Below are 26,674 nucleotides of genomic sequence, written 5' to 3' on the forward strand. Positions count from 1 at the left end.
AGGGGAAACTCATTGCTTGGAACTTTTAGTTTGGATTGGTGTTTTGGATTTTTGAAGAAAGACACTGGAGTGTGATTTTCAGCATATTCTTTTACGTTTAAATATCTTGGGCTAATTTTCTTTCTTTTGTTTTTCTTTCTCTTTTTAGCTTATGTTGATTAGACTCAAACTTAGGTATGGGAATGACAGTTCTCCAAATTCATGCAGGGAAGGAAATGCAAAATAAAATTGGTGTAGTTGAAGGAAATTGAGAAAATTAATTTTGGAGATAATTGTTTTCCTGTGTTTAGTCAAAGTGGTAACAGCAATTCTGGCTTATATTAATTTAGTGCTTAAATGTGATCATTGGTGTTTTGGATTTTTTGAAGAATAGTGTATAGAAGCAAATAGTTGGTTTCAAACAAATCAAATTCATTCATTTGCCACAAATGGCAGCCAATGAAATCTATGTTTTGATATTAATATTTTTATGATTCTCAAGGGGAAAAATCTCTAACCTCAAAACCTGAAATATTTTAATACTTACCCTGTCTGGGCCAATACGTGTGAGATTAATTCCTATTCTTGTCTACTCTTACCACTTCCTCTTTATTTCCTTAGCAACCACTAGTAGCTACTAGTGGTTTGGGATGGGTATATATGCCAAATCTTATCCTATGTGTGACTTTTGTGAGTGAATAAAGAGAGTTAATATGTTAGGAGAGTAAATGGCACATTTGTGGAACATTTCTGGGGGGAAGAAGAAAACGGGCAAGAGGTTGATTGCTCTCTTGGTTATACCAAAGGACATAGTTGATTATCAACACTTTGAGTTAACCTCAAGAGAAAAAGGTGTTTGTTTTCAGGAGAGAAGTTATAACAGATAATGTATATCCAACTTGCCATTTGGAAAAAAAAGTAATTCAGGACATTACATAATTTAGGACCTGCTTTGTGTAGACTGATGTTTTGTATTTTTGCTTTTGGATCATTTACTTTTCTTGATAGATACATCTTGATTATACCTTTCCTTGGAAACCAATCTTACAAAGTTGATAAATGATCTGGAAACCTTTGTACTTATAGGCTAGTGGTGTCCTTGGCATATAGTATATGACAATAAATATTTCTTGAGAGACTAAATGGAAAATGAAATGTTAATTTTCACATATAAAAACTGAACACCTGAAGGGAGCACAGTATTGCTACTTCCTCTGTGAAGACCAGATCAGTCTTAAAATAAATAACCAGGGTTAAGATGGATGAAAGAAGCTGAGAAGGATGTTATACATGTTCTTTTAGCTCCATAATAATAGTTCAGGAGAGGAAATTATTACCTTGGCTGCTCCAGATCACTTGAGTGGGAAGTAAAGATGATAGAGCAAAAAGACAAGTACCCTCCAACCAGGGCAGACTACTGAGGCAGTTACTGTAGTGCACGTTATCTGCTCTTATTTCTGTTTAGCTAGAGTAGTTTTGATCCATGGATGCAAGTAAATGATCCCTTAACTTCACTGGTTGGTATTAGGAAAAAAGCATATTTGAAATAAAATAAAATGAAAAGTTTTGAATCTTGTTTTCATATTTAGAGTATTGTAAGCCTGGTTATCATGACCTAAATTCTTTACTGTTCAAAAGACAATACAATGCAGTTGATTGATTCTATCATCATTTCCAACTAGTCCACATTTCTGAGGGAAGGAGGAACATAAAACTATTTTTCAAGGAAGGTCTTTGAAAAGTGATGAGTCAGATAACCAGGAGAAGGGGGAAGGGGCTAATATTTGTTTAGCCATTAAAGTGAAGTGCGAGGACACTTCACATCACATGTAATCTAATTTAATCTCTCAAGGAGTCTTTGTTAGGTAGATACCATTATCACAGTTTTATAGATGAGATAACAGATCCAGAGAGTTTAAATAACTTGGAGTCAAGCCAGGACCCAAAGCTTTGTGCTTTTCCATGATAATGCTCCTGCTATACAATGTAGAGTTAATGCATTATAATTTCTGGACAATTATGTAATGCTTTAATGTTAGTCTGAATTTTGGAAACTATATTTGTTAGTGTCTCTACATAGTTGTTGGTGATATGCAGATTAACTTCTCCAGCAGGTGTCAGAAAGTAAGTTAATTCATTCATTAAAAAGAAAAAATGTTTTTTAACCATTTTGTTAAAGATTACCCACTTTGTTGATGGGAAAAAAATTCTGTAAGAAACTTGGGGCACTCTGATATTTATCTGCTAAAATGTTATCATCTGGTATAAAATAATAATTAGTTAAGTAGGGAGCATACCAAGGAAAGGCAGGAAAGGAAACCAAGAGGCTGACAGAGGCCTTAGTTCCACAGTTTAGGCCCTAGATTGGTTTTATCCTGAGAATAGCAGGGAGCCCTTGAAGGTTATTGAGCAGGAGAGGGTCCCTGTCACTTTGGTGGCTATTGTTAGGGAAGGAAGGATTGCTCAACCCCTGGTCAACCCTTAAACCCTAGCCACCTCCCCTGAGGTTTGTGCCTCCCATGTAGTATTAACAATTCTTAAGCTGTCAGGGGGGCAAGGGGTTCCCAAAGATCCGGGATCAGAAGTTGAAATGGTTCCTGCTACCCTGTGTCCCCAGCCCTCAGGCCCTAGCCTGAATGCAATTGACCGTGATGAAGCCATCCTCATCCTCATTTTCACTTATCTCTGGACAGATCCCCTTCTTGTCTCTTGTCTCAGGTAGTGGGCAGTGCTGGTAGCTGGTGCGGTATTTTCGGCAGAGGTGGCATTTGGTAGCAAGTGCAATGAGGAGAGAAAGAACCATAGCCACCAGCACAACCCCTATCAGCACAGGCCATGCCAGGCCTGGTGCATGATCCAGGGGGTTGTGGCTGATGCTATAGGGGAGCTCTGAGAGCCCCACAGCTGTTTAGCTTGTCTCACTCATGGAGTGGCTGGAAGACACCTGTGATCCTCAGCCTTGGCAAGAAGAGCCCTGTGTCTAAGGTGATCCCTAGGTACCAGCGCACAGAGTTCTGTTGGAGGACCAGCTAGGGCTAGAGAGTATCTGATTTAGTACCTAAATCAGAGGAGTACCTGGTAGGAGTATGCAGGTTAAGAAACCCCCCTGATTTGTAGTTTCTTTCCTGCTCCCAGGGATTTGTGGATTTCTTCTCCCAGCGCCCCCCCCCCACCCCATTCATTTTTATTGTGAGTTGACTGAATATGGTCAGATATGTTTGTTGTTGATATTAGTTGAGCTTGAGCCAACTCATTTATTTACTATTAATTTTCTTCATTGGCACTGGAGGCTTGAAAAAAAGTGGGGAGCGAGGGCTGGATGAATAAAGGAGAGAGAAAAACCAAATTTATTGAGTGTCCATGTGCCAGATAGCTAGTGGTGGAACCAAGACTGTAGCTCTGGTTTGTTTAACCTCAAAGCTTCTGCTCTTTCTGCCATGCACCAATGCCCTTTTCACTACAAATCCTTAAATCCAATGTTAGTCTACTTCTGGCCAAGTAGTTACATATTTTTCCTCTCAATGTTATGGCTTACTTAACTTGGGTGTATACAGGACAGTGTTAGTAATGGTAAAAGTGGAGGTTACAAAACTGTGAAGAGCAGGAGATTTCTCAAGGGGGAAAGGACTTAACTCTAAGAAATGAGACCAGCTAACTATATTGTTTGTCATTAGTTTGTATAAGTTTGTCATTAGTTTTAGAGTCCGAGTAAATAGGAGAAAAAAGGATGAATGATTCAGTACAAATCTATCACCACTACTAGAAAACTAATTGAAATGTGTTAGTTATATATTAACACGTTAAAAGAAGATTACTTTTAAAGTGTAGGAGGGATTCATTTAATGTTGGACATTATTATGGAAGCACTCAATTGATCTGAAAAAAAAAAAAAAAGAAAACAAATGAAGAATAGAAGTTGTTAATGAAACACCTGTTTTGGAGTTTGAGATTGTATTTAAGTAGGTTGGGAGTCAAGAGAATTAGATTATTTTCATTACTGATATTGAATAATGGTGTGACTTAATCTCTTTATAGATGTTTGCCTAAGAAAGGCTATGTAGTGCCTGCTGCCTTGCCTAAATCACTGTAGAAGTACATAATTTTGAAATGAAACAATTGCGTATAAGGTTGCTTAAAACTTTCACATTAATTAACCTATACCATTTATGAATATCTTATTTGATACTGGTTGTATGCAACTGCTATTGAATATTTAAGCTAGGGTGCCTTAAACTGGAAGTGTGATATAATAGAAAGAATTTAGACTTTAGATCTAAGTAGCCCAGTCTTTGACTCTGGGCTCTGCTTTTTTCTAGCTATATTCTGTGACCACTATGAGCTTCAGTTTCTTTATCTGTACATTGCAATTGCTGCAATCAAACAAAAACAACCAATCCCCCCCCCCCATAAATTTAGTGGCTTAAAATTGCACACATTTATTATCTCAGAGTTTCTGTGGTTCAGGAGTCTGGGCATGGCTGAGCTATACACCTTGTATTCAGGGTATCTCATGAAGCACAATGAAGGTGTTGGCAAGGACTGGGCTTACCACAGAAGGCTCAATCGGGAAGGGATCTGCTTCTAAGCGTACATATTAGCGGGCAGGATTCAGTTTCTTGCAGGCTATTGCACCGAGAGCCTAGTTTCCTTGCCAGTGGTTATCTGAAAGTTGCTCTCAGTTCCTTGCCATGGGAGCCGCTCCATATGGCAGCTTGCTTCATCAGTTCAACAGGGAGAGAGCCTACCAGTAAGGTGGAAGTTAGAATCTTGTGTAATCGAATCATGGAAGTGACATCCCTCCACATTGAGGTCTTCAAGTGGTTAGGAGCAAATTACTCGAGGGAAGGGCGTTACACAAAGGCGTGGATATCAGGAAGTACTATTATTGGAGTGTGCCTCACACAGAGACACGAATCCTCCTGCATAAGATTGTTGTGAATATTCAGAGAAGTGTAATATATTTAAAATTCTCCTTATTTTTGATCTCACCTTAAACTACTTTTCTAGATGTTACCTATTAGTCTTCTGCATAAGAATCAAACTTACTATTATTATTAATACTATTTTCCATTTTTGTCTTACCATTTGGACTCTGTGGAATCTATTTCTTTACAATGATTGCCCCCAGCAATTTGACTTGTGAAATTCTGTTCGTCTTCTAGGACCTATCTCAAAGGCTACTTTTTAAATAAACTTTCCTTGACTCATCTTTCTCTGACACAGAAGTCATCTCCCTCATCTTATTTGTAACACCTTTTCATAATTTCGTTAGGGCATATGTCAGTCTGCCTTGAATTTTTTCTTTGTTACTTAGATTATAAGCAATGATTCTGCCTTAATCTTTTCAAAGGAGAAGATTATAACATCCTTTTGAAAATATAATAAGACAATATTTGTTGATTAATGAATTAGTTTTTCCAAAGTTTAGCAGTTTAATAACTTGTAGAGACAGACACAAAGAATTTTAAAGGGTTGTGATTGTTTTATATGTTATAAAGCTGATATTTCTAGCATCCTAGGGAATAAAGTATTGTACATAATTTTCCAATGAACTACAAATATCCTTTTATATGTCTAAAGTGATTGTAACAACCATTTATTTATTCATTTATTTACTCATTCATTTTTTTTAACCAACAAATATGTTACCATTTATTATGATAAGCCCATATATTAGAGACCTGGGATGAAAATCTCTAACATCTTTTGTGTATTTCTCTATATTTATAGTGAGCTATATTTTTTAAAAAATATATGTTTTTATTGATTTTAGAGAGGATGGGAGCTCGATCCAAACTGGGGATCTAGCCTGCAACCCAGGCATATACCCTGATGGGGAATTGAACCGTGACTTCCTGGTTCATAGGTCAATACTTAACCACTGAACCACACTAGCCAGGCTGTAGGAAGCTATCTTATTTAGAGCAATTTAATCTTTTGCTCCTAGCTCAGGCATAGTATTTTGAGTATCAGACACTGACTGTAACACAGTTAGATGCACAGTTGTAACTGTGAAACCATGTAAGTGAGGACTGCTTGCTTCTGCACCAAACAGTATTGATTTGGAGTACTAAAACTACTTTTTAGTTTTTTATCCTTTTTTGGTCACTATTGTGCTGTTAGTGAGATAGTTTCTGGTTCTTTCGTTGAGAAATCAGGTAGCCAAGTACACTAGTTTTCTGTATAAAATGTAAATTCATGGACTCTGAGTGAAGTTATAAGTTGAAGAGAAAGTCCATGAGATGGGACATAAAATCTGTTGTGATACCTGAAATGAATTTCTAAAAATTATTTTTTTTTTTTCAGAAAATGAATTGCATTTCCTTTCAGTTAGATTCTAGGTAGTTGACGTTGGCTTGTATGTGTTGCCTTATAAATCATACAAGACTTCCAGATAAAGTCAAGGGTTGTAGCAAATATGGTTAAACTTTTCAGAAGTTTAGTTTGTGTTACTGTCTGAGCATTCAGACAGCGGCTAAATGTCACTGTGTGTTTGTAAATCTAGTCTGTAAGAAAAGAAGGATAGGTGCCTCATAAAGCACACACCAATCTGTGGATTTGAGTGTTCTAAAAAGCATGTAAAGGAATGGGATCACATCCTGTTTAACATTTTCATAAAATGAACTTTGATTGTGAAGTCAGCCTACTTTTTGTTTTTTATCAAAAGGAGGTTAGTCACTGTACCCATACATTGTTATCTTCAAAGTATTTTTTTTAAAGAGTTTTTATTTCTCTTCAGATTTGTTCTTTGATTATTAAATAGCTTTGACATTATCCTGCTAAACATTTTGGTTTCTAACTCTGTGTTTAGTCTTGTGAATTTTATTTAGACTATAAAGAACAACAATGGCCTAATTTAACTATATTAAGTTATTTCATAGTACATGTCCTTTGGCAAGCATTCGGCAATATAGATCTGTCTGTCCAGGGTATTTTTCAGTTAACTTAAAATTTTCCTGTTTTTCTATGTTAAAAAATGGCCATACTTTAGTAACTAATCAGCCTAATGCTTTTGCTTATGAACATTTTACCATCATTAATTTTTCATTTTCAATTGAGAAAATGAATCCAGATATAGAAGAAAGTACAGGATGTTGGGAAAAAGTACCTGTTAAACAGTGGAACATCTAATAACTAATTTGCTATGGTATTGTCTCTCTAGCACATAGGTAACCCTCCAAAAAATCATCCAGTTTGCTAAATTATGGAAATTTTGTGGAAGACGTTGACCTGGATTTTGAGCCTCATCATGGCTTCATCGGAATTTCATAGTGACCACCGGCTCTCATACAGTTCACAAGGTAGGATTACTGCTTTTGAAACGGACAAAAAATATTGCTATTAATCAACTACAGTCCTGTGCTCTACCAGCTGAACTATCGAAGGGACTGAATATTTAGTTTAGGTGAACATTTTCTTTGGGAGATGTAGTGATAGGAGCAGAGGCCTACAGTGTCAGTTCAGTGCACATTTCATAAATGTTAAGGCCTCTAAAAGTCTGTTTAACTTGTTTCACTGGTATTTGATATCCAGTGGATTTTAGAGTTGACTGGTCTTTTTCAAAAGATATAGACCAGGTATCTTCTTCTGAATCCGAAACATTGATAGGTTCATTCATTGCTAGAGTGTACAGGTAAAGTCATGTTCAAATGGAATCCAAAGGTTTATACTATGAAAGAGCAAGAAGCTAGACACATCCTATATAATAAAAGGCTACTATGCAAATTGACCAAACGGCAGAACAACCGGTTGCTATGATGCGCACTGACCACCAGGGGGCAGACGCTCAACACAGGAGCTATCCCCTGGTAGTCAGTGTACTCCCACAGGGGGAGCGCCACTCAGCCAGAAGCCGGGTTCATGGCTGGCAAGTGCAGCGGCGGTGGTGGGAGCCTCTCCCGCCTCCGAGGCAGTGCTAAGCTGTCAGTGGGACATCCCCCAAGGGCTCCCGGACTGCAAAAGGGCTCAGGCCGGACTGAGGGACCCCCCCACCCCTCGAGTGCATGATTTTCGTGCACTGGGCCTCTAGTTCTGATATAAGATTTTTAAAATATGGACCCTTAGTGAAAAAGTGCTTTTTCTAACTTAAGAATTCTGATCTAAGATCTAGAACCTGGGTAAGAAGGTAAAAGTGGTGAGAAGTTCAACTTTTCAAATTCTAACCCATAGAGCCCTATGATTTTCATTCATAGAATTGAACTTTGTATCATAGGAAACATATTAACAGAAAGAACCCAGGAAGAAATGTCATTTTGTTTTCCATGAGTCAGTCCAATCCTTATAGAATTAGAGAAAGCACACCTTTTGTAGTCCCCTTCCATGAATGTATAGTAACGGATCATTTTTTTGGTGCTGAGAAACCAGATTTTCAAGGCTATTATAGATTGATGTCTAGAAATCCATCCATACAAAATGTGGATCTCAAAGTAGATCAATAAAGCCATAGCATTTGGTATGAACTCTTATTCATGAGAAATACAATAAATATTATCTTTCAAATTATTTCCATTTGGTCATGGTTTCATGGGAGTTTATATTTGTGAGTGAGCTCCATGTAGAGACAGTAAGGCATCAGGCAGCCATTTGGTTTTCCTTGGTAGTAAACCCCGCTAAAGGAAGATGTAGTTAAGAAGGTAGATTGGTAATATGTAGTACACCTAAGTGAGGAAAATATTATTTAATAGTCCTCTGAATTTTTTGTCATTCTGATACTTTTTAAAGCAGCTTTATTGAGATATAATAGGTATACCATATAATTTACCCATTTACAGTATACAATTCAAATCGTTTACAGTATATTCACAGTTGTATAACCATAACTACAATCAATTTTAGAACATTTTCATCATCCTAAAAAGAAACCTGTACCCATTAATAGTCACTCATAAATTCCCTCTAAACCATTCTACACCCCTAGCCCTAGGCCACCTCTAATCTACTTCTGTCTCTAGAGATTTGCCTATTCTGGATATTTCCATATAAGTGAAATCATATAACATATAATCTTTTGTGACTGGTTTTTTTTCACTTAGCATATTTTTATAATGTTAGATAATGAATTTTAATTATGAAGGCAGTTATTATGAAGATTCATTCATGTCATAGCATGTATCAGCGCTGTATCCTTTTATTGCAGAATAATATTTCATTATGTAAGTGAATATACTACATTTTACTCATTTATTCATCATTTGATGGGCATTTGGGTTATTGCTTCCTTTTGGCTATTATGGACAATGCTGCCATAAACATTCATGTATGGATTTTTGTGTGGATATGTGTTTTCATTTTTCTGGGTGTATACCTAGCAGTGGAATTGTTGGGTCAGATGGTAGTTGCATGTTTAATTTTGGAGGAATTGCCAGACTGTTTCACAAAGTGGCTAGCTGATAATTTATTTTTTAAAAATGCCTTCAAGGCTGTTGAGATTCTTTATAAACTCTTTGGATAACTTTCACAAACATTTTATCTGAGCTAAATTCTATTCTTTTACATATGTGTGTTTTTCACTGTTTTAACTTTCAATATAAAATATTCATATTTCCTGTGTAATTTCCCCTTAGAATTCATGTTTTTTAAAATTAAATTGTAAAAATAAAAATAGTCTTTTAAAATAGTGTTATTTTGAGGAATTAAATAATTGAAACTTAATTCATCTTTTTTTAAAAAATATATTTTATTGATTTTTTACAGAGAGGAAGGGGGAGAGATAGAGAGCTAAAAACATTGACGAGAGAGAAACATTGATCAGCTGCCTCCCGCACATCTCCCACTGGGGATGTGCCCGCAACCCAGGCACATGACCTTGACCGGAACCGAACCCGGGACCCCTCAGTCCGCAGGCTGACGCTCTATCCACTGAGCCAAACCGGCCTCGGCACTTAATTCATCTTTAGATTTGAAACTTTTACTCTTTTATTTTTGTATACTATAACATTTTTTTCCCACAACTCACCCATGATGGTTCATAGTTGTAACTGATATAGTTGTTATTTACACTGCTACTTTGTTGTTCTGTTAAATTATCTTTTCTTCCGTGTGTTTTTTTTTTCTTCTGGATACTCTGCTTTATGATTACGAAGAGGAATTCCTGACTTACCTAGAACACTACCAGCTAACTATTCCAATAAGGGTTGACCAAAATGGAGATTTCCTCAGCTTTACTGTGAAAAATGATAAACACTCGAGGAGAAGACGGAGTATGGACCCTATCGATCCACAGCAGGCAGCATCTAAGTTATTTTTTAAACTTTCAGCCTATGGCAAGCACTTTCACCTAAACTTGACTCTCAACACGGATTTTGTGTCCAAACATTTTACCGTAGAATACTGGGGGAAAGATGGGCCTCAGTGGAAACATGATTTTTTAGACAACTGTCACTACACAGGATACTTGGAAGATCAACATAGTACAACCAAAGTGGCTTTAAGCAACTGTATTGGGTTGGTAAGTAGATGTTATAATTTTAAATTTCTTATGGGGATATAAAATCTCAATGTAAATGTCTTTCCTCAGATTAATAAATATGTATATACAACATCTAAATATTTTTGTTATTGCTGCTGCCTTTGCTTTTGATAGTCTTTTTGATAATGTTTGTATTGAGTTTTCAAAGTCAGAGCAATATTAAAAACCCTATATTGTTAGTAGAAAAATGAATGAAACCTCAGGTTTCATTTCAGATTTAAGTTTTTTTTTTTCTGTTCAAATAAGATACCTTTTATGCATAAACAAAACCCAATCATTGGTGAAGAGTTTAAGGTTATGTGTGCATGTATGTGCGTGTATTATTTCAGGAAACTACGACACTGATTGCCTCTTTAGGTTTCTTTCTATAATGTCTTTGTCTGGTTGTCAGCATAGCTTAATTATGTGTGACCTACTTATGGTTTAAATTCTTTAAAAATTTTTTTAAAAAAATTCATTTTAGAGAGGAGGGAGAGAGAAAAAGAGAGAGAGAGAGAGAGAGAACATCGATGTGAAAGATTGCCTTTGATCATTGCTTTCCTGTACATGCCCTGATCAGGGAGCAAACCCAAAATGTGGGCATGTCCTCTGACCAGGAATCTAAACCGCCATCCTTCAGTGTATGGGACAAATGCTCCAATTAAGTGAACCAGACTGGCCAGGGTGGTCATAAATTCTTGAAGCAAAATCTTTAATACCAATATCTCTTTATTAAATAAAATCTTTCTGCATTTATCTGAAGATTGATTATAAGCCTTATTTTACTTAGATTTCAAGAGTGTAGGGTCTATCCTGGGCATTTGAGTCCATTCTAGTCTAATGGTAAATACACAGTTCAAGGTTGCAAAACAAAGCATATTCCCATATTTCCACGACTGCTTTTTACCATATTCAGGCTAATGCAGATGTTCCATTAAAGCTCTATTTGTGTAAAAGCACAATTTTATTATTATTATTATTTTGGCTGCAAAAAGCTTTATTATTTCCATTTAGTCCAGTGCATGGGAAAGGCTCCAGGGTGGTTAAAAGGGTGGCTAGTGGTTTCAGGGAGAGGCTCAGGAAAAAGCCAGACACCAGGGGATGCAGAGGGGCCCCTCAAAGGACTCTGGGCTCCAAAGGCTCTTAGCGGTGCCTGAGGGTGAGCCTTTCGAAAAAATACCCGCCCAGCCCAGCCTGCGGATGTGAGTCAGGTGTTGCCCATCTTCTTGATGAGCTTCACCTCCTCACCCCGGAAGTGGTTCTCCAGGAAGTCACAGAGAGGAGGGTCTGCGCGGGTAGAACCCAGGGCCTGCAGCTCCTGAAGGACCTGGTTCAGGTTCCTCTCCAAGACCAGGGCGGCTTCCATGGCGTCCTGAGTTTTGTTCCACTCATCTTTGTCGGCTTCAGCACGTCCTGGAAAAAAACTCGGCCACGGAGCTGGTTTTGCGGAAGTGGCCCCTCCCCATGGTGGTGGAGATAGAAGCCCAGAGGGAGGTAGGTGCAGGAGGCCTGAAGGTGCAGGTCGGCCAGGTGGCTGAGGGCAGTCTCCATCTGGGTGGAGTAATTCTGACGAATTTGGGAGCTCACGTTGTTCGGCAATAAGGAGTTTAGGTTAAAAAACGGCATTGGCTGGTCTCAGAGGCTGAGAGGATGGCTTCAGGTGGTTCCGAAGGTGGTGCCTGGTGCGAGGCTGGAAGAAGGGGTGTCCCTGGGTCTGTTCCATCCAAACACTGTTGAAGCAAGAGACAGATCTGAGGGATCTGCCAAGAGCACAAACTTTTTTTTTTTAAATCCTCACCAAGGATATTTTTTCCCTGTTGATTTTTAGAAAGTGGAGGGAAGTGGGAGAGACAGAAACACCGATGTGTGAGAGAGAGACACATTGATTGGTTGCCTCCCACAAGCCCCCTGACCAGGGCTAGGAGCCTGCAACTGAGGTACTTGCCCTTGACCGGAATTAAACCCGAGACCCTTCAGTCTGCAGGCTGAGGCTCTATCCACTGAGCCAAACTGTCCAGGCAAGAGCACAAACATTTTGATGCTCAAGTCATACTTTCAGAAACTGTTTTTTTCTATCTTCTATCACATTCATATTCTTATTCCTAGGTTAATATAAAAAATACATAATTAAAGTTGGAGTTAAATAAGTCCTAAATTTGAAAGGAGTATTAGGAATCACACAGTTTAGGAAAATTTTCATTATAGGTATAAATAAGAATTTGCTCAGAATGTCTATTTTCTATAGTTGTTAGTGGGTCAAAATGATTAGATTTTAAGATTTGGGGTTAATTCCTATAAATAGAAACATTGAGTACTTTTATCACTAGTTTCTCTGTATACAGTGTTAGGCTTTATATACAAAATAGATTTATCTTTTTGAATAAAAATAAATTATCCAAAGTAGATATGTGTTTTAAAAGCTTTCATATGTTTAAATGACATTTGCTGTTAAATATGATAGAAAAGTACCATTCTCAGTCATTGATCAAGCCCTCTAAATTTGGCATTAACATTAATTATGCCATTCATAGTTTTAGCAGGGTGGTGAAAGGAACAAATTTGAGATTTAGAAAGAAACACACACTAATTCCATTGTGAAATTTGAGGGGACAGGAGTGATTGGAGGTGTGAAGATGAGTTAGAACATTTAGGAGATAATGAAGGCCTTTACAAAATTATGGCACTGAGAATGGAGAAGATAAAATAAATTTGAAGATGAAATAAATTTGGTCAGAAAATTTAGAGGATTTGTATTTTATTAAATTTTTCTTCCCTAGCATCTAATAAGACCATATATTAGATGGTAGATATTTTATAATATTTTAGGAAGTTGAAATAGAGAGAGAAAGGGAGAGAGAAGCATTGATCAGTTCCTACTGTATGTACCCTGATCTGGATTGAATCCAAAACCTGACTGAGAGTTGAACCTTCGACCTTTTGGTGCACGGGATGCACCAGCAAACTGAGCCACGCCAGCCAGGGCCACCTGATTATTCTTCATCCTCATTGAGACTTTCTGTCTCTTGTTCTCGGTCCCTCTCTTTATTAACACCTTTCTTTTTTCCTTTGCTTCCTATTGAAACTGCATGGTCTATGTTGACTAACTTTGATTACTTGATTAAGGTGAGGTCTGCCATGTTTGTCCACTGAAGTTACTGTTTACCTCTTGGCAGCTGATAAGGAATTTGTGAACAGATACTGGGGGACTATGTAAATATCCTATTCCTCATCACACTTTTACCCACCAGTCTTAGTAATCCTTGTCTTCATTCTTATTTTGTATCATGTTATATTTTTAATCAAATGAATATGTGTAGAAGTTTTTTTAAAAAAATCCTACTTTTTTTCTAGTGGGTTTTGCTCAGTGGATAGAGCGTCAGTCTCTGGACTGAAGGGTCCTGGGTTTGATTCTGGTCTAGGGTATGTGCCAGGGTTGTGGGCTTGATCCCCAGTAGGGGGCATGCAGGAGGCAGCCCATCAGTGATTCTCTTTCATCATTGATGTTTCTATCTCTCCCTTCCTCTCTAAAATCAATAAAAATACAGTAAAAACAAAAAAAAGAGCCTACTTTTCAAAGGCCCCTTGTAACCAATTCTGTTTTTAACTGTTTATAAACAATAGTTTTCAATGTAGAGATCAATAGTGTTTGTTTCTAATCATATTTCCTTATCCATAGTTTGTGTTACAGCCCTTATACCATTCAAAAGAAAAGATTTCTAACATTATAGTCTATCAGCTGTTTTAAGTAATGTCACAGTTTAGCACTATGGCTTTCTTATCTAGGTCTTCTTTTTCTGAAGTTTCTTTTTTTTGTCTTATTGAGGAAAAAAATGATTGTTTTAACACAGTGATTAATATTCAGTTTTTTAGTTCTTATATCTATTGTGTGATATACAGGGTGGGTTAAAAGTAGGTTTACAGTTGTGAGTACACAAACAGAGTTTATTCTTGTATTATTATTTAATTATTGTATTATTTTCCATACAAACAACTGCAAACCTACTTTTGCCCTACCCTGTATATTTCATTCTTCTTTGGAGATACTTTTCTTGGAGTTTACTGGTTACTTAATTTTTTGAGTTACTACACATCTCTCATCTTGGGATTTATTTTTTTCTAGGCTAGTAACACATCTTCCTCTTTCTGTGTTTACATTCTGGTTTTGTTAGAGAACATCTTTAAGTAGTTACCTCAAAAAAGGTGCCTAGGAAGTAAAATTTCGGAGTCCTTGCCTATTTGAAAGTGACTTTATATTGTCCTCATTTTTGGTTAATAATTTAGCTGGATGTGACAGTCTAAGTTCAAAATCATTTTCCTTCAGAACCATGGATGGTGTAACCAGGAAAGGGAATATGGGGCATTAAATTTATTTATATGGTTTTATATCTTAGGAAAAGACTTAAAGATCTAAAAAATAACATTGGTTCATTTTGGGTGGCATACATATACTTGTTTTGTTTTTTTCTTAAAAGTTTTTCTTCAGTGAAAGTGATCTTTTCCTTCCTGTTTCAAGAATTTTATAATCATGTGGTAAGCTGTGGTCTTCTTTCCTGATCTCTCCTTGGTGTCTGATGGGTGCTTTCAATTTAAAGGCCTTCTACTAGGTTAGAGAAATTAAAAAATGTTTTCTTAAAAATTTTCTTTTCTTGTTTCTCTCCTTACCCTTCTGTGATTGGTTTTCTGCTTCTCTTATCTCTCTTTTTCATCTTTTTTCTCTTTTGTTCAATGAGATTTCCCCAATTTTGCGTTCTTCCCCCCCCCCTTTAATTGATTTAAAAATTACAGCAGTTATATTTCTAATCTTCAAGAAAGCTTCCTGTCTTGGTTGTTCCTTTCTTTATATATTGTGTTTGTTTCATGAAACATGATTTTCTTTCATCTCTCTGAAGATGCTGAAGACTTTATAGCTAGTTAGAAAAGACCAGTGACCCCAGTAGACTTTCTGTTCATTTTGTTATAGCCACAGTTGCCTTTCTACTTTTTCCATTACTCATTTATCTATTCATGAAATACTTATAAATACCTGTCATTTAATAGGTAGTGCTCTAGGCGCTATGAGTACAACAGTGAACAAAAGTCCCTATCATCATTTAACTTGCATCGTAGTGGAGGAGATACACAATAAGATAAATAAATAAAAATCATAGTGTGCTGTGTAATGGTAAGTTCTGAGGTGGACAAATACTGAGTAAAAACTTTAAGGGAGCATCAACCTATGAACCAGAAGGTCACGGTTCAATTCCCCGACAGGGCACATGCCAAGGTTGTAGGCTCGATCCTCAGTGGGGGATGTGTAGGAGGCAGCCAATCAGTGATTCCCTCTCATCATTGATATTTCTATCTCTCTCTCCCTCTCCCTTCCTCTCTGAAATCAATAAAGATATATTTTTTAAAAAAAACTTTAAGGGAAATGAGGAAGGGAATGCTGACATGTAAAGGATAATTTTTCCAGGTGGAAATCTTTAAGTACAAAGGTCTGATCTTAGAGTGTTGAGGAAAAGCAAGAATACCATTGCCAGAGCTAAGTGAAAGAGAGGAAGAATAATGGAAGGTGAAGTTAGAAAGGGAACTGGAGGCCAGATGTTAGATTTTAGAGGACACAACGAGGGTAATATTAATGATAACTCCAAGCTTGAGGCCTGAACAACTGGAAAAACATAGCAGTCATCAAATGGCATGAGAAAGACTCAGGCATTAATTGAGATGGAAAAGTTATAGAAAGAATAGTTTGGAGGTTGGTACATATCAGAAGTTCAGTTGAACATGTTAAATTTGAGAAGTTATATTGCATATTGGATATGCAGAAGAGAGATGTGAATTATGAACTTACAAATTTGGGAGTCATCAATATATAGATGACAGTGACAGGAGATTACATGGAATTGCGTAGGTGGAGAGAATAGAGAATAAAGGAGAGGTTTAAGGAGTGAATCTTTGGGTACTCCAATGGGTTAAGGAGGTCAGAATGATAAGGAGGAGACCAGCAAAGAACAGTGGAATAAGAAATTGAAGGACAACCAGACAAATATTCTAGAAGCCAAGTAAGAAAGTATTTCAAGAGAAAAATGTCAAAATAAGAGTAGGACTGAAAACTAACCTCTGAATTTATCAATGAGGAGGTTGTTGGTGACTTTGACTAAAACAGTTATGGTGAAGTCATGGTGGGGTTTGGAAAAGAGACAAAAACCTGTTGGCAAAGGTCTAAGAAGGAACGGGAGAAAGGACTATACAGATAATGATTTTAGAAAAGCAAGCAATGTCAGTTGCTGCAGGCACAAGTGGGGGTGAGAGGTTTTGTTCTGTTTGATAGGAATGATTATAGAGAGAAGGGAAGTTTCTGGAGTGATGTTCTTGATAGATACAGAAGCGATGGACTCATCTGCATAAATACAATAATTGTCCGTAGCTAGGAGAACATGCAGCTCATCCATAATAAAAGGATATAAAATAGATTATATGGATGAGATTCAGGTAGGTGCCGTGTTTGTTGTTGTATGACTTTGCAGGAGGTTGTGCCATGTTGTTTATTGGAACAGGAGAAGGAAAAATGAGGTGTTAGGGTATTAAGAAGAGGCGAGAAAGTATGAAATATTTACCCAGAAGAGCAGCATACTGAATAAATCAGAGAAACATAGTATGATTGCCATGAAGTGTTAAGGACACAGTTGAGATTATGATGATGAAATTCAAGTGAGACCAGCTGGCATCTTGGTGTACTTTCCTCTGGCTAAATGAAGCTGCAAGGTTATAGGCCCAGAGTAGCAAAGTTGAATTTAATCTGCAACTTGCCATAGTCTCAATTTCGAGGGTTCCATTCTTCTATCTTTCCAGTACTGTCTCTAGTATCTCAACTCTAAGAGATACCCCTTTTATGCCCAACATGACCCACTAATCCTTTTCATTGTCCACCCAATCCTTGTCTTCACTTCCCTCCAAACCCACCTTCAATTCCCTTGCCCTTTTTTTCTCTTCATGGAATTTATTTGACTAAACTACAACCCTGATCACTTTACTCACATTTCTGTTCCAATGTCACCTTATTGGAGAGGATGACCCTGACCATCCTAAATAGTTTGTGTAATTCCCTCACTTCTAATTACTTCCTATTCTCTTACACTGCTTTATTTTTCGTGTTAACATTTATCACTACCTGATTGATCATTTATTTATCTAATGAATGAATTCCTTTTTTTTCCTAGCTCCTCCCACCAGAATGTAAGCTCCATGATAGAGTTGGAACTTCGTTTTGTTCATTATTGTATCCCCACCATCTAGAACAGTACCTGCCCTATCGTAGGCATTCGAACATAGTTGGTGAATGAATAAAGTCACAAACCACCCTCAGAGGATAAGGGAATTACAGTACAGTGGCTAAGAGTCCAGCTCCAAAGTCTATCAAGTGAGTTTGTTCCTTAACTTTGCTCAGTCTCCGCTTGTCATCTGCACAGAGGAGCTGAGAGTAGTACTTACTTCAAAGAGCTATTAAGATGAAATGAAAAAAATAACAACGATGAAATGAGATGATATGTGTGAGCATCTTACAGGGTACTTAAGACACAAAATCTCTGGATTTTCTTCTGGAGTCTTTCCATTCTTGAAATTAGAGATTGTATCTGCTTACAAGGCTTGTGACTCTCTTTTCCCAGCAGCCTGAGATTCCTGGCTTGAGTGACTTGCTCAGTCTAGGATGACTTTAGTACTCTAGACCCCACTTTCTACCTTTCCTCTTACCAAGACTTCTCATACATCCCCTCCTTCCCGCAGGAACCGTGTTCAGTTTACTGTCACACCGCTAACCTTCCTGGTAAAGTAATTCATGCTCAGGTATTAGCGTTTGTTAATGGCAGATTATGCTATTCCTGTCAGTATTTGCATTTAATTTAGAGACTAATATTTTTAAAGTAAAGCAAACAATGGTGAAAATAATATGAAGTGACTAAGGGCTGTTTTGTTTTGGTGTTTGTTTTTTTTTACATTCCTTAGCTCACTTCGTACAGGTGGCTGCCAACTTCATCTCTAAGTTAGAGCAGTTCTGACTATGCCTTATCTTTCTTTCCAAGCGTATTATACGCAACATGAATTTCCTTAAACAGAATCATAGAGGCTTAGATTCAAAGGGGCTTCAGAGATTATCAGGACCAGAGGCTTTCAATTCTCCCCTCCCCCTTCTTTTTAAAGAAGCAAAACCCTTTTCTCAAGTGAAATGTTATGTGGAAACTTCATATATAGATGAATAAAAGCACAGCTGATTCCTAAACCCAGGACTCCAAGCTGTGTAGGTCTCTCTTTGTTGTCTGGGGCAGTCCCCTGAGGGCACTTCCATGGAACCCTTAGGGCTCCCCAGAGTGCTGTTTTAAAACCACTAATTTACACCAACCCTTTCATTTTCCAGCTGAGGAAATACCCGGGGAGTTTGTGTTTTATCCAGTGTTACAGGGTAAATTAGTCGGATTAAGAGCAGTCCTCTCATGTGCCACACTTAGGAAAATAAGGTAGACAGGGATGGAACGTCTTATTTCTGATACAGATAACTTTTACTATCTCATTTCTTTTAATTAGCAATTTTTTATTTAGTGTAATACATGTGGGACACTTTCTGTGGCTGTAACTGATACAGAGAAGTAGGAGATAGAACCCTTTGCCTTAAGAAAGCATCTAGTATACTTGGGAAGATAACATTGAAACACAGCTCCAGGAGTTGAGATGTAGCAAAGCAGTGTGGAATTAATTAAAACTAAATAAATTAAAAATAAATAATAAGCTCTGTTGGAACTCGGGGAGTAGGGGAAGCTACTCCAGTTGAGCTAGAGAAAGTTTTAAAGAGAAGTGACTGAGCTGAGTAGGACTTGGCTCAATAACTAAGGGTAAGGCAATTAATATTGTGAATAAGAGCAGAGTTTTGTGTGTCTTCCAGCTCCTTCACTTGCCTCTGTATAATATTGAGCAAGTTCTTAACCTTTGAGCCTGTTACTTCATTGGCAAAACAGTGATATGTGGTAGGTATATTAATTAAGGACATACTAATTAGTGAAACATAAACCTTAAAATGTCAGTTATCACAATAAAAGTTTATTTCTCCCTTGTATCAGCGTCTATGTTCAACAGCTTTCCATGAGGTCCTTCAGGGACCCAGGTTCTTTCTCTTTTGATTTCCACCTTCCCTAGGACTTTTTATTTTTTTATTTTTCTGGACAGAGAGTGGGGAATTCTGCTGGGGAGGTTTTCAGAAGCTTGGCCTGAAAGTCATGTACAACGCTGCCCATTTTCTATTGGCCAAGCTGATTTACAAAGTTATACCTAAACACAGAGGACGTAGTTAAGTGTGCAAAATTTGGAAAGAAAGTAAGTCTTCGTGAGCACATAGAGATCTCTGCGACCTCATAGAGTTGTTAGGAGGATTGGACGAAATAATCTATGTGTCATGCTTTGTACAGGGCATAACATGTAGAGGTACTTAAACATCCTTTTTAAAGGAAAGGAAAATTTATATAATGTTTTGCTGAGTATGGACAATTTACTTAATTTCTATTAACATGTGTTTTAACCTTTTTGGAGAGGTATCCGTTTATTTTTAACTTTTGGCACTGATGATATTCAAATGCTTCTTCTTGGCAAATTCTTTGTTTCTTTTTCTGTTAGCATGGTGTCATTGCAACAGAAGATGAAGAGTATTTTATTGAACCATTAAAGAATACCACAGAGGATTCCAAACAGTTTAGTTATGAAAATGGCCATCCCCATGTAATTTACAAAAAGTCTACCCTTCAGCAGCGGCATATGTATGATCACTCCCATTGCGGGGTTTCTGGTGAGTGAGCGACATACTGTATTGTGTTGCCATTCTGTTTCTTCTGGCAAGATTAATAATAATAAGCAAATAATAATTTGAGTAATTAAAATGATAACGTCCAGAGTCCTCTTTAAAAATGTCACCTATCAGTAGTGTTAAGTCCATCTTGGAATCTCTTTGAAATAGAAATCTGTGTAAAATTCTGTTACTTTTGAAGGGGAAAGAAGCCTACCTTATTTCATCCAGGTAGTAGTTATAGTTCTCATGCACAGGTGTTTCATAGCACTCGATGCTGTTTGCTTAGCTTGATATTTTTATGCTGGCGACAGGAATCTAGACACTTGACTAAGACTTGAAGAGTTTTAAGGTGGTATTCGAGGATGTAAACATATATAGAAGGAGCAACACACCTAAACTTCAGTGGCCAAAGAAGGCTTCATGGAAGAAGTGACTTCTAAACTGAGGCCCAAGGGGTAAGACAGGGTAGCTGGCAAAGGTAGAGGGAGCAGTTGGTAGCGTTCCATATAGAGGAAACAGCATTTACAAAGGTTCTGAATCTGAAGAGAGAATGTCACGTTCCAGGAATTGACAGTTCATATAACTGGATATTAGAATGTGGGTTGGAGAAATAGGGGTGAGATTCTTAGTAGTTGGGGGTGTGGTAGTGAGTGATGAAACTGGAGAAATTAGAAGAGGCCAAATCAAATCACAAAGGCCTTATAAACCACGTTAAGGAGTTTGTTTATCCTAAGTGTGCTGGAAAACCATTGAAAGGTTTTATGCAGTAGGAATCACATGGTCAGATCTGGATTTCATAAAGATTACTCTGGCAGCCATCTAGAGACTGAATTAAAGAAGAGCAAGACTAGAGCTAGGGAATTAGGAGGCTGTTCAGTCTAAAGATTAGAAAACTTAGAGAAATAGAGGACATGGCATAGCATAGTAGAAAGAACACGGGCTTTGGTGTAGCTTTGGACAAATTACCCAACCTCTCTCTCTGAGTACTCCTTTTATCACACATTAGTTACTCAGTTAAATTGTAGCTATCATTATTGGGGTAACTGTTTCTAGCATTAAAAGAAAACACACACACACACACACACACACACACACATATGACTAGATTTGTTCTTTTGTGTAGTTATAGTAGCTGAAACTAGGGGCATTGTATTTCAAAGGCAGATTTCAGCTTAAGAGAATTCTCCAACAAGTACTTTTAATGAAAAATGGGGTGGGTTCAATACGTAGATTTGTAAAAAACGGAGTGGATTGCCTTGCAATTAGTGAATGCATCACCCTTTTGTTTCTTTTGTGTCCTTCATGGGCTCCTTATTTTCTGCTTCAAGTATAAGTGTTCTTTAAAGTTCTTTCCTCAACTGACTATTCTTCTTCTGCATTCTCTCTTCTTGAGTAATCTCTGAGGCTTTTAATTATGGGAGGTCCTTTGTTAGTCAGAATAATTAGTACTAGAAAAAGGCCACTTCAAGTGAATCCACTTAGGGCATGAAATAAAATTTCATAGTAAATAATAAAAAAAATGTTTAATTGGTCTTTGTATTGAGTAAGGAATCTAAACATTATGGAAGTAGTTTATTTTATCTTATGTTTAAGAAAGTTAGGCTATAAGTACAACTATCTATAATTTTGTAAAAAATGAGGATTAAAATATTTAGTTGTTTATTATAATTTTTTAATAGTCAAATTATCCTCTTTTGTTGTTAATCCTAAACCAAGGATATTTTTCCATTGATTTTTAGAGAGAGTGGAAGGGAGGGGGAGAGACAGAGAGAGAAACATCAATGTGAGAGACACATTGATTCGTTGCCTCTTGCACATGCCCTGACCATGGCCAGGGTTCAAGCCTGCAACCGAGGTAAGTGCCCTTGACTGGAATCGAACTCAGGATCATTGAGCCTGCAGGCTGATCTCTATTCACTGAGCCAAACTGGCCAGTGCAAATCATCCCCTTTTGAAGTGCCTATCTCATTAAGTGGTCTTACTCAGGCAGATCATTATTTTTTTAACTAGAGGCCCGATGCATGAAATTTGTGCAAGAATAGGCCTTCCTTCCCTGGCTGCCTGCTCCGGCTTCCCTCTGGCACCCAGGACCCGGGCTTCCCTCACAGTCCCGGCTTCGTCCAGAAGGACGTCTGGTCCAATTAGCATATTATGCTTTTATTATTTTAGATGGTTTAGGCATGAGTCAAATTGCCATCATGAAATTCTGCCCTTTTTGGGGAAGATTTTCTTCTACAATCTCTCCCCCTGCATTACTGAGACTATTTCATAAATGGTCCTTGCTTTTAATCTGTTCCATTCAATAGCCATTTCTACCACCCCTAGCACCAGTTGATTTAGTTCATACCCTCATTGTCTCTTGCCTAGTACACTGTAATTGCTTCTAACTGGTCTTTCTGTCTCCAACTTTGTCTTTCTGTCACCTAGAGATCTGGCTGTACTACACACCTTCAAACACTTCACTGGCTTCCCAATAATAGGAATATGGTAGCAGTCCCCTAAGTTCTGTGAGAATGTCATTAGATGTTATTGGGAAAAAAGTGTTTTGTATTCACTAAGTTTGGGAAATGTCTGGTTAAGAACTACTGATCTTAATTGTGATACTATTTCAACAGCTTAGTTCAAGACACTAACTTACTGAGTTTCAAAAATATTTGACTAATTCTTCTCATGGTCATATTCATCTTACTTCTTAAAATTTATAACTTCTCCCAAAGTCATCTTTAAAAGGAAAGGTTAAAGAAGTTAGAAAGATAGAGAAAGTACCACTTTCTGTCAAGTATATAAATTAATCTAATTTTTTCTTACTAAATTTTTCAATAAGTGGAGGGTCGAAAGATTTTCTGTATATAAGGAAATATAAGTGAGATATGCAGAGGACCTGTACCTGCTCAAGTTTATTAAGTGAAAATGAATATAAATGAGGCAAGTATTTACAAATGCCATAGCACTAACAGATTTCCTGTGCGCTGAAGAACCAAATGTCTAGAAAACCGTGGGTCAACCACAGTCCACATTGAGATGTAGTTTAAAGTGAGTCATGCTGGAATCATTCTAATGCCCTCTACCTCTAGGTTTTGGAAAAGAAATACTCTGGGTACTCTGTCAGTATAAATAGTTGTAGACTGCAAAATTAAGTGAAAAATTTATTCACAGCTTTTTAGAATTGAGATAGCTAGTGTACTAGAATTGCTCTAATTAAGATAGTTTAATAAGAGCATCTTACTTTAAAAATAAATGCTTGTCTTAGGAATAGACTTTTGCAACATTAATGTTCTTCATCAGAACTGTCTTAGGCTGTTTAGAAAATTAGTGCTCTAGTTGCTTCTTAAACAACGTTAAGTGATTTTTTAAAATACCTATTCTAAATTTAAAAGTATTATGATGTAATCACTTACTGGAATAATGTGAAATGATTATTTGAAAATTCTTTTTATTAAGTAGTTCATTTGGTTTATTTTGTTCTTACAAACAGTTGAATATTAATAAAATATTTTTATTAAGTAATTCATTAGATTTATTTTGTTTTCATAAGCAATTGAATGTTTGATTTTTTTATATAATTATTTTGAAAACTTTAAAGAGTTTAATTTTCTCACTACTGAATTTCCTTATCCCCTCCCCTCACTTTGAAAAATCTTAATACGTTAGAGAATTTATGAGAAGCATGTCTAAAGGAAAGACCTATAAATAAATAAATGTAATTAATGAGCCTATCTGAACTAGTTAATTGTTTCTGTTGTAGACCTCATAGGTGGCAACCCTTGGTGGCTGAATGACACATCTCCTTTTCCTTCTGCACCACCAATTAATGACACACACAGACAGAAGAGATCGACAAGCATTGAGCGCTTTGTGGAGACATTAGTCGTGGCAGACAAAATGATGGTGTCCTATCATGGCCGCAAAGACATTGAACATTACATTTTGAGTGTAATGAATATTGTAAGTTTGATCCCTCTACATAATATTTTAATTTAATAGTTTTGTTATGGTTTTTTTTTTAACTAAGGTCATAGATTTTTATTGGGAAATAATGATTTTAAGAATTTATTCCTCTAAAATGAAAAAGACGTGATCTACTAATGTTTCAGTCCCATAGAAAATGCATTTAAAGGTGATCTTATTATTTTCAGATAATAGGACTTTTTAGTTAGTTAGGTCATATTAAATCTTGCTTAAGAGGTTTTCTTTAACTTGACACATCAGCTCATCCTCTTAATCACTGTGTTGTCATTCATGTTTAGGAGAAAATATTTCTTGAGGTAGACCTGGACCTTTTACCGAGGCATCTGGAGGGTATTGCTCTAAGCGACATGGGATGAAAGAAAACTTTTTTTATACATAGTAGCTAAATTCATGAAACATTATTTTGCCACTCTATAAAAATATTAATCACCCTATGATTTTTGTCTGACTTTGTGTCTTTTCTTATTTTCTGGAGGTCAGGTTGCCAAACTTTACCGTGATTCCAGCATAGGAAACGTTGTGAATATTATAGTGGTCCGCCTAATTGTTCTCACGGATGATCAGGTAAGAATGAGTTAGTTTATAAATCTAAAATCCTGACAGGCTATAGAATTATGTATTATAAAATAATATATTGTATTATTGCTCCTCTTAGGAAGTTCTAGTTAAGTGTTATTTTTAGCACTGAGCATTTAGCAAATTTTTAAAAAAATATATTTTTAATGATTTCAGATAGGAAGGAAGAGGGAGAGAGAGATAGAAACATCCACGATGAGAGAGAATGATGGATCGGCTGCCTCCTGCACGTCCCCCACTGGGGATTGAGCCCTCAACCCGGGCATGTGCCCTTGACCGGAATCGAACCTGGGACCTTTCGGTCCCCAGGCCGACGCTCTATCTACTGAGCCAAACCGGCTAGGGCACATTTAGCATACTTAAAGTTTCCAAGAATATACCTCTTATGTCATGTTAGAGCTATATTTGTATATTAGCTGTGTGTTTCAGTATAAAAATAAACATTTGCACATCAGATCTTCTAATAGTGGTTTTGGTTGATTTTATATGCTGATAATCACACATATTCACATTATCTTAAAGCTAGAACTAGAAAGAATGTTTGTTTAATAGTACACTAAATTAGCTCTAGGTCAGATATTACAGAGATAAAAATTGGCAAGAGAGTATTCCTAGAAACCACTGCTTCTAATTATAGCCCCACTTTAGTCTTCAAAAGTTTTAACAACTGACCTTAGTAATTTGTTTGGAACATTTCTGGTATGCATGTTGTATTGCAGCCAAACTTGGAGATAAACCACCATGCAGACAAGTCCCTCAATAGCTTCTGTAAATGGCAGAAATCCATTCTCTCCCACCAAACTGATGGAAACATCATTCCAGAAAATGGGATTGCCCACCACGATAATGCGGTTCTTATGACTAGGTATGGTTTGTTGCAAGTATTTTACCTTTGATTGTTGTGTTTGATTTTGTAACTATATTTGGTTCTATCTAAAGCCTTATTTAGGCAATGAATATAGAGAAAGTAAAATGGTAATTTATTATTCACCACTGAGAAAGAATATATTACACTGTTATTGTGTTTGCATCAAATAAGAAAAAGGAAGATTTAGTTGAGGTAGAGATTTAATAAATATTTTACCTTCTACTAAGGTCTGTTCATAGGGTTTAATTGGAAGCACATATTTGCTTTGTGAATTGAACATACTAAATGCAAGATTTTTAAAAGCATGAGAAAAAATATATTTTAAAACTAAAAATGTCATCACTCTTGGTTAGAAAATATATTAATTATTCTTAATTCCAGGTGTTAAAAGAGTGGACATCGGTAGTTACACCGTTTACTTAGATGAATGTTTATTTAATTAAAACTATTTAAATTAAGATATGCTTTATATATATATATATATGAAGCTTTATTATACTATATGTTGAATAGCTTGTCTCTCAGGCAAACATTATTTGATGGTAACCAATGATTGCATCTATTTCTTAACCAGTTTTACAAAACTGTTTTCAGATCCATTTTATTCCTTACTTTCCAACAACTCTATGAAGTAGATATTGTTATTATTTTCTCCATGTAAGAAATGGGGAAACTGGTTCAAAATACTGAAGTTGCTCAAGATCATTCAGCTAATAAGTGAAAAAACAGGACTCAAACCCTGGTGTTTCTGTCTATTTTGATTATATTATGCTGTCTTGGATTTTTATACTTGAGTTATGATTTACTAGAAGTATGCTTAAATCATTTTAAGATAAGTTTGTCTTTTGATCTCTAATCAGCATTTAATATTGAAAACAATAAATAATAACAAAGAACAATAAACAAAGTGGAAGCATTGTTCTATCTTGGTTAAATGCAATAGCCCTTGTTATTTTGATTGTTTCTTTTAATTTGCAAGGCGGTATTTAACATATACTTCATCTGGTGTGCTCATGACTCTACATCA

At 36.6% G+C, this 26,674-nt stretch overlaps 1 protein-coding gene across 1 annotated transcript in view; it reads left to right on the forward strand.

Annotated features, from left to right (window-relative positions):
* ADAMTS6 (ADAM metallopeptidase with thrombospondin type 1 motif 6) overlaps positions 1-26,674 on the forward strand; it is a 225,449-nt gene that overhangs the window by 1,751 nt on the left and 197,024 nt on the right. Inside the window, exons 2-7 of the mRNA XM_006762487.2 lie at positions 7,142-7,280; positions 10,062-10,426; positions 20,066-20,234; positions 23,980-24,179; positions 24,684-24,767; positions 25,499-25,644. Of these exons, the coding sequence (XP_006762550.1) occupies positions 7,184-7,280; positions 10,062-10,426; positions 20,066-20,234; positions 23,980-24,179; positions 24,684-24,767; positions 25,499-25,644 (1,061 nt within the window). The 5' untranslated portion in view covers positions 7,142-7,183. The remainder of the gene's footprint in view (positions 1-7,141; positions 7,281-10,061; positions 10,427-20,065; positions 20,235-23,979; positions 24,180-24,683; positions 24,768-25,498; positions 25,645-26,674) is intronic.

The sequence above is a fragment of the Myotis davidii genome, unplaced genomic scaffold, assembly GCF_000327345.1.
Source record: "Myotis davidii unplaced genomic scaffold, ASM32734v1 scaffold135, whole genome shotgun sequence".
NCBI lineage: Eukaryota > Metazoa > Chordata > Mammalia > Chiroptera > Vespertilionidae > Myotis > Myotis davidii.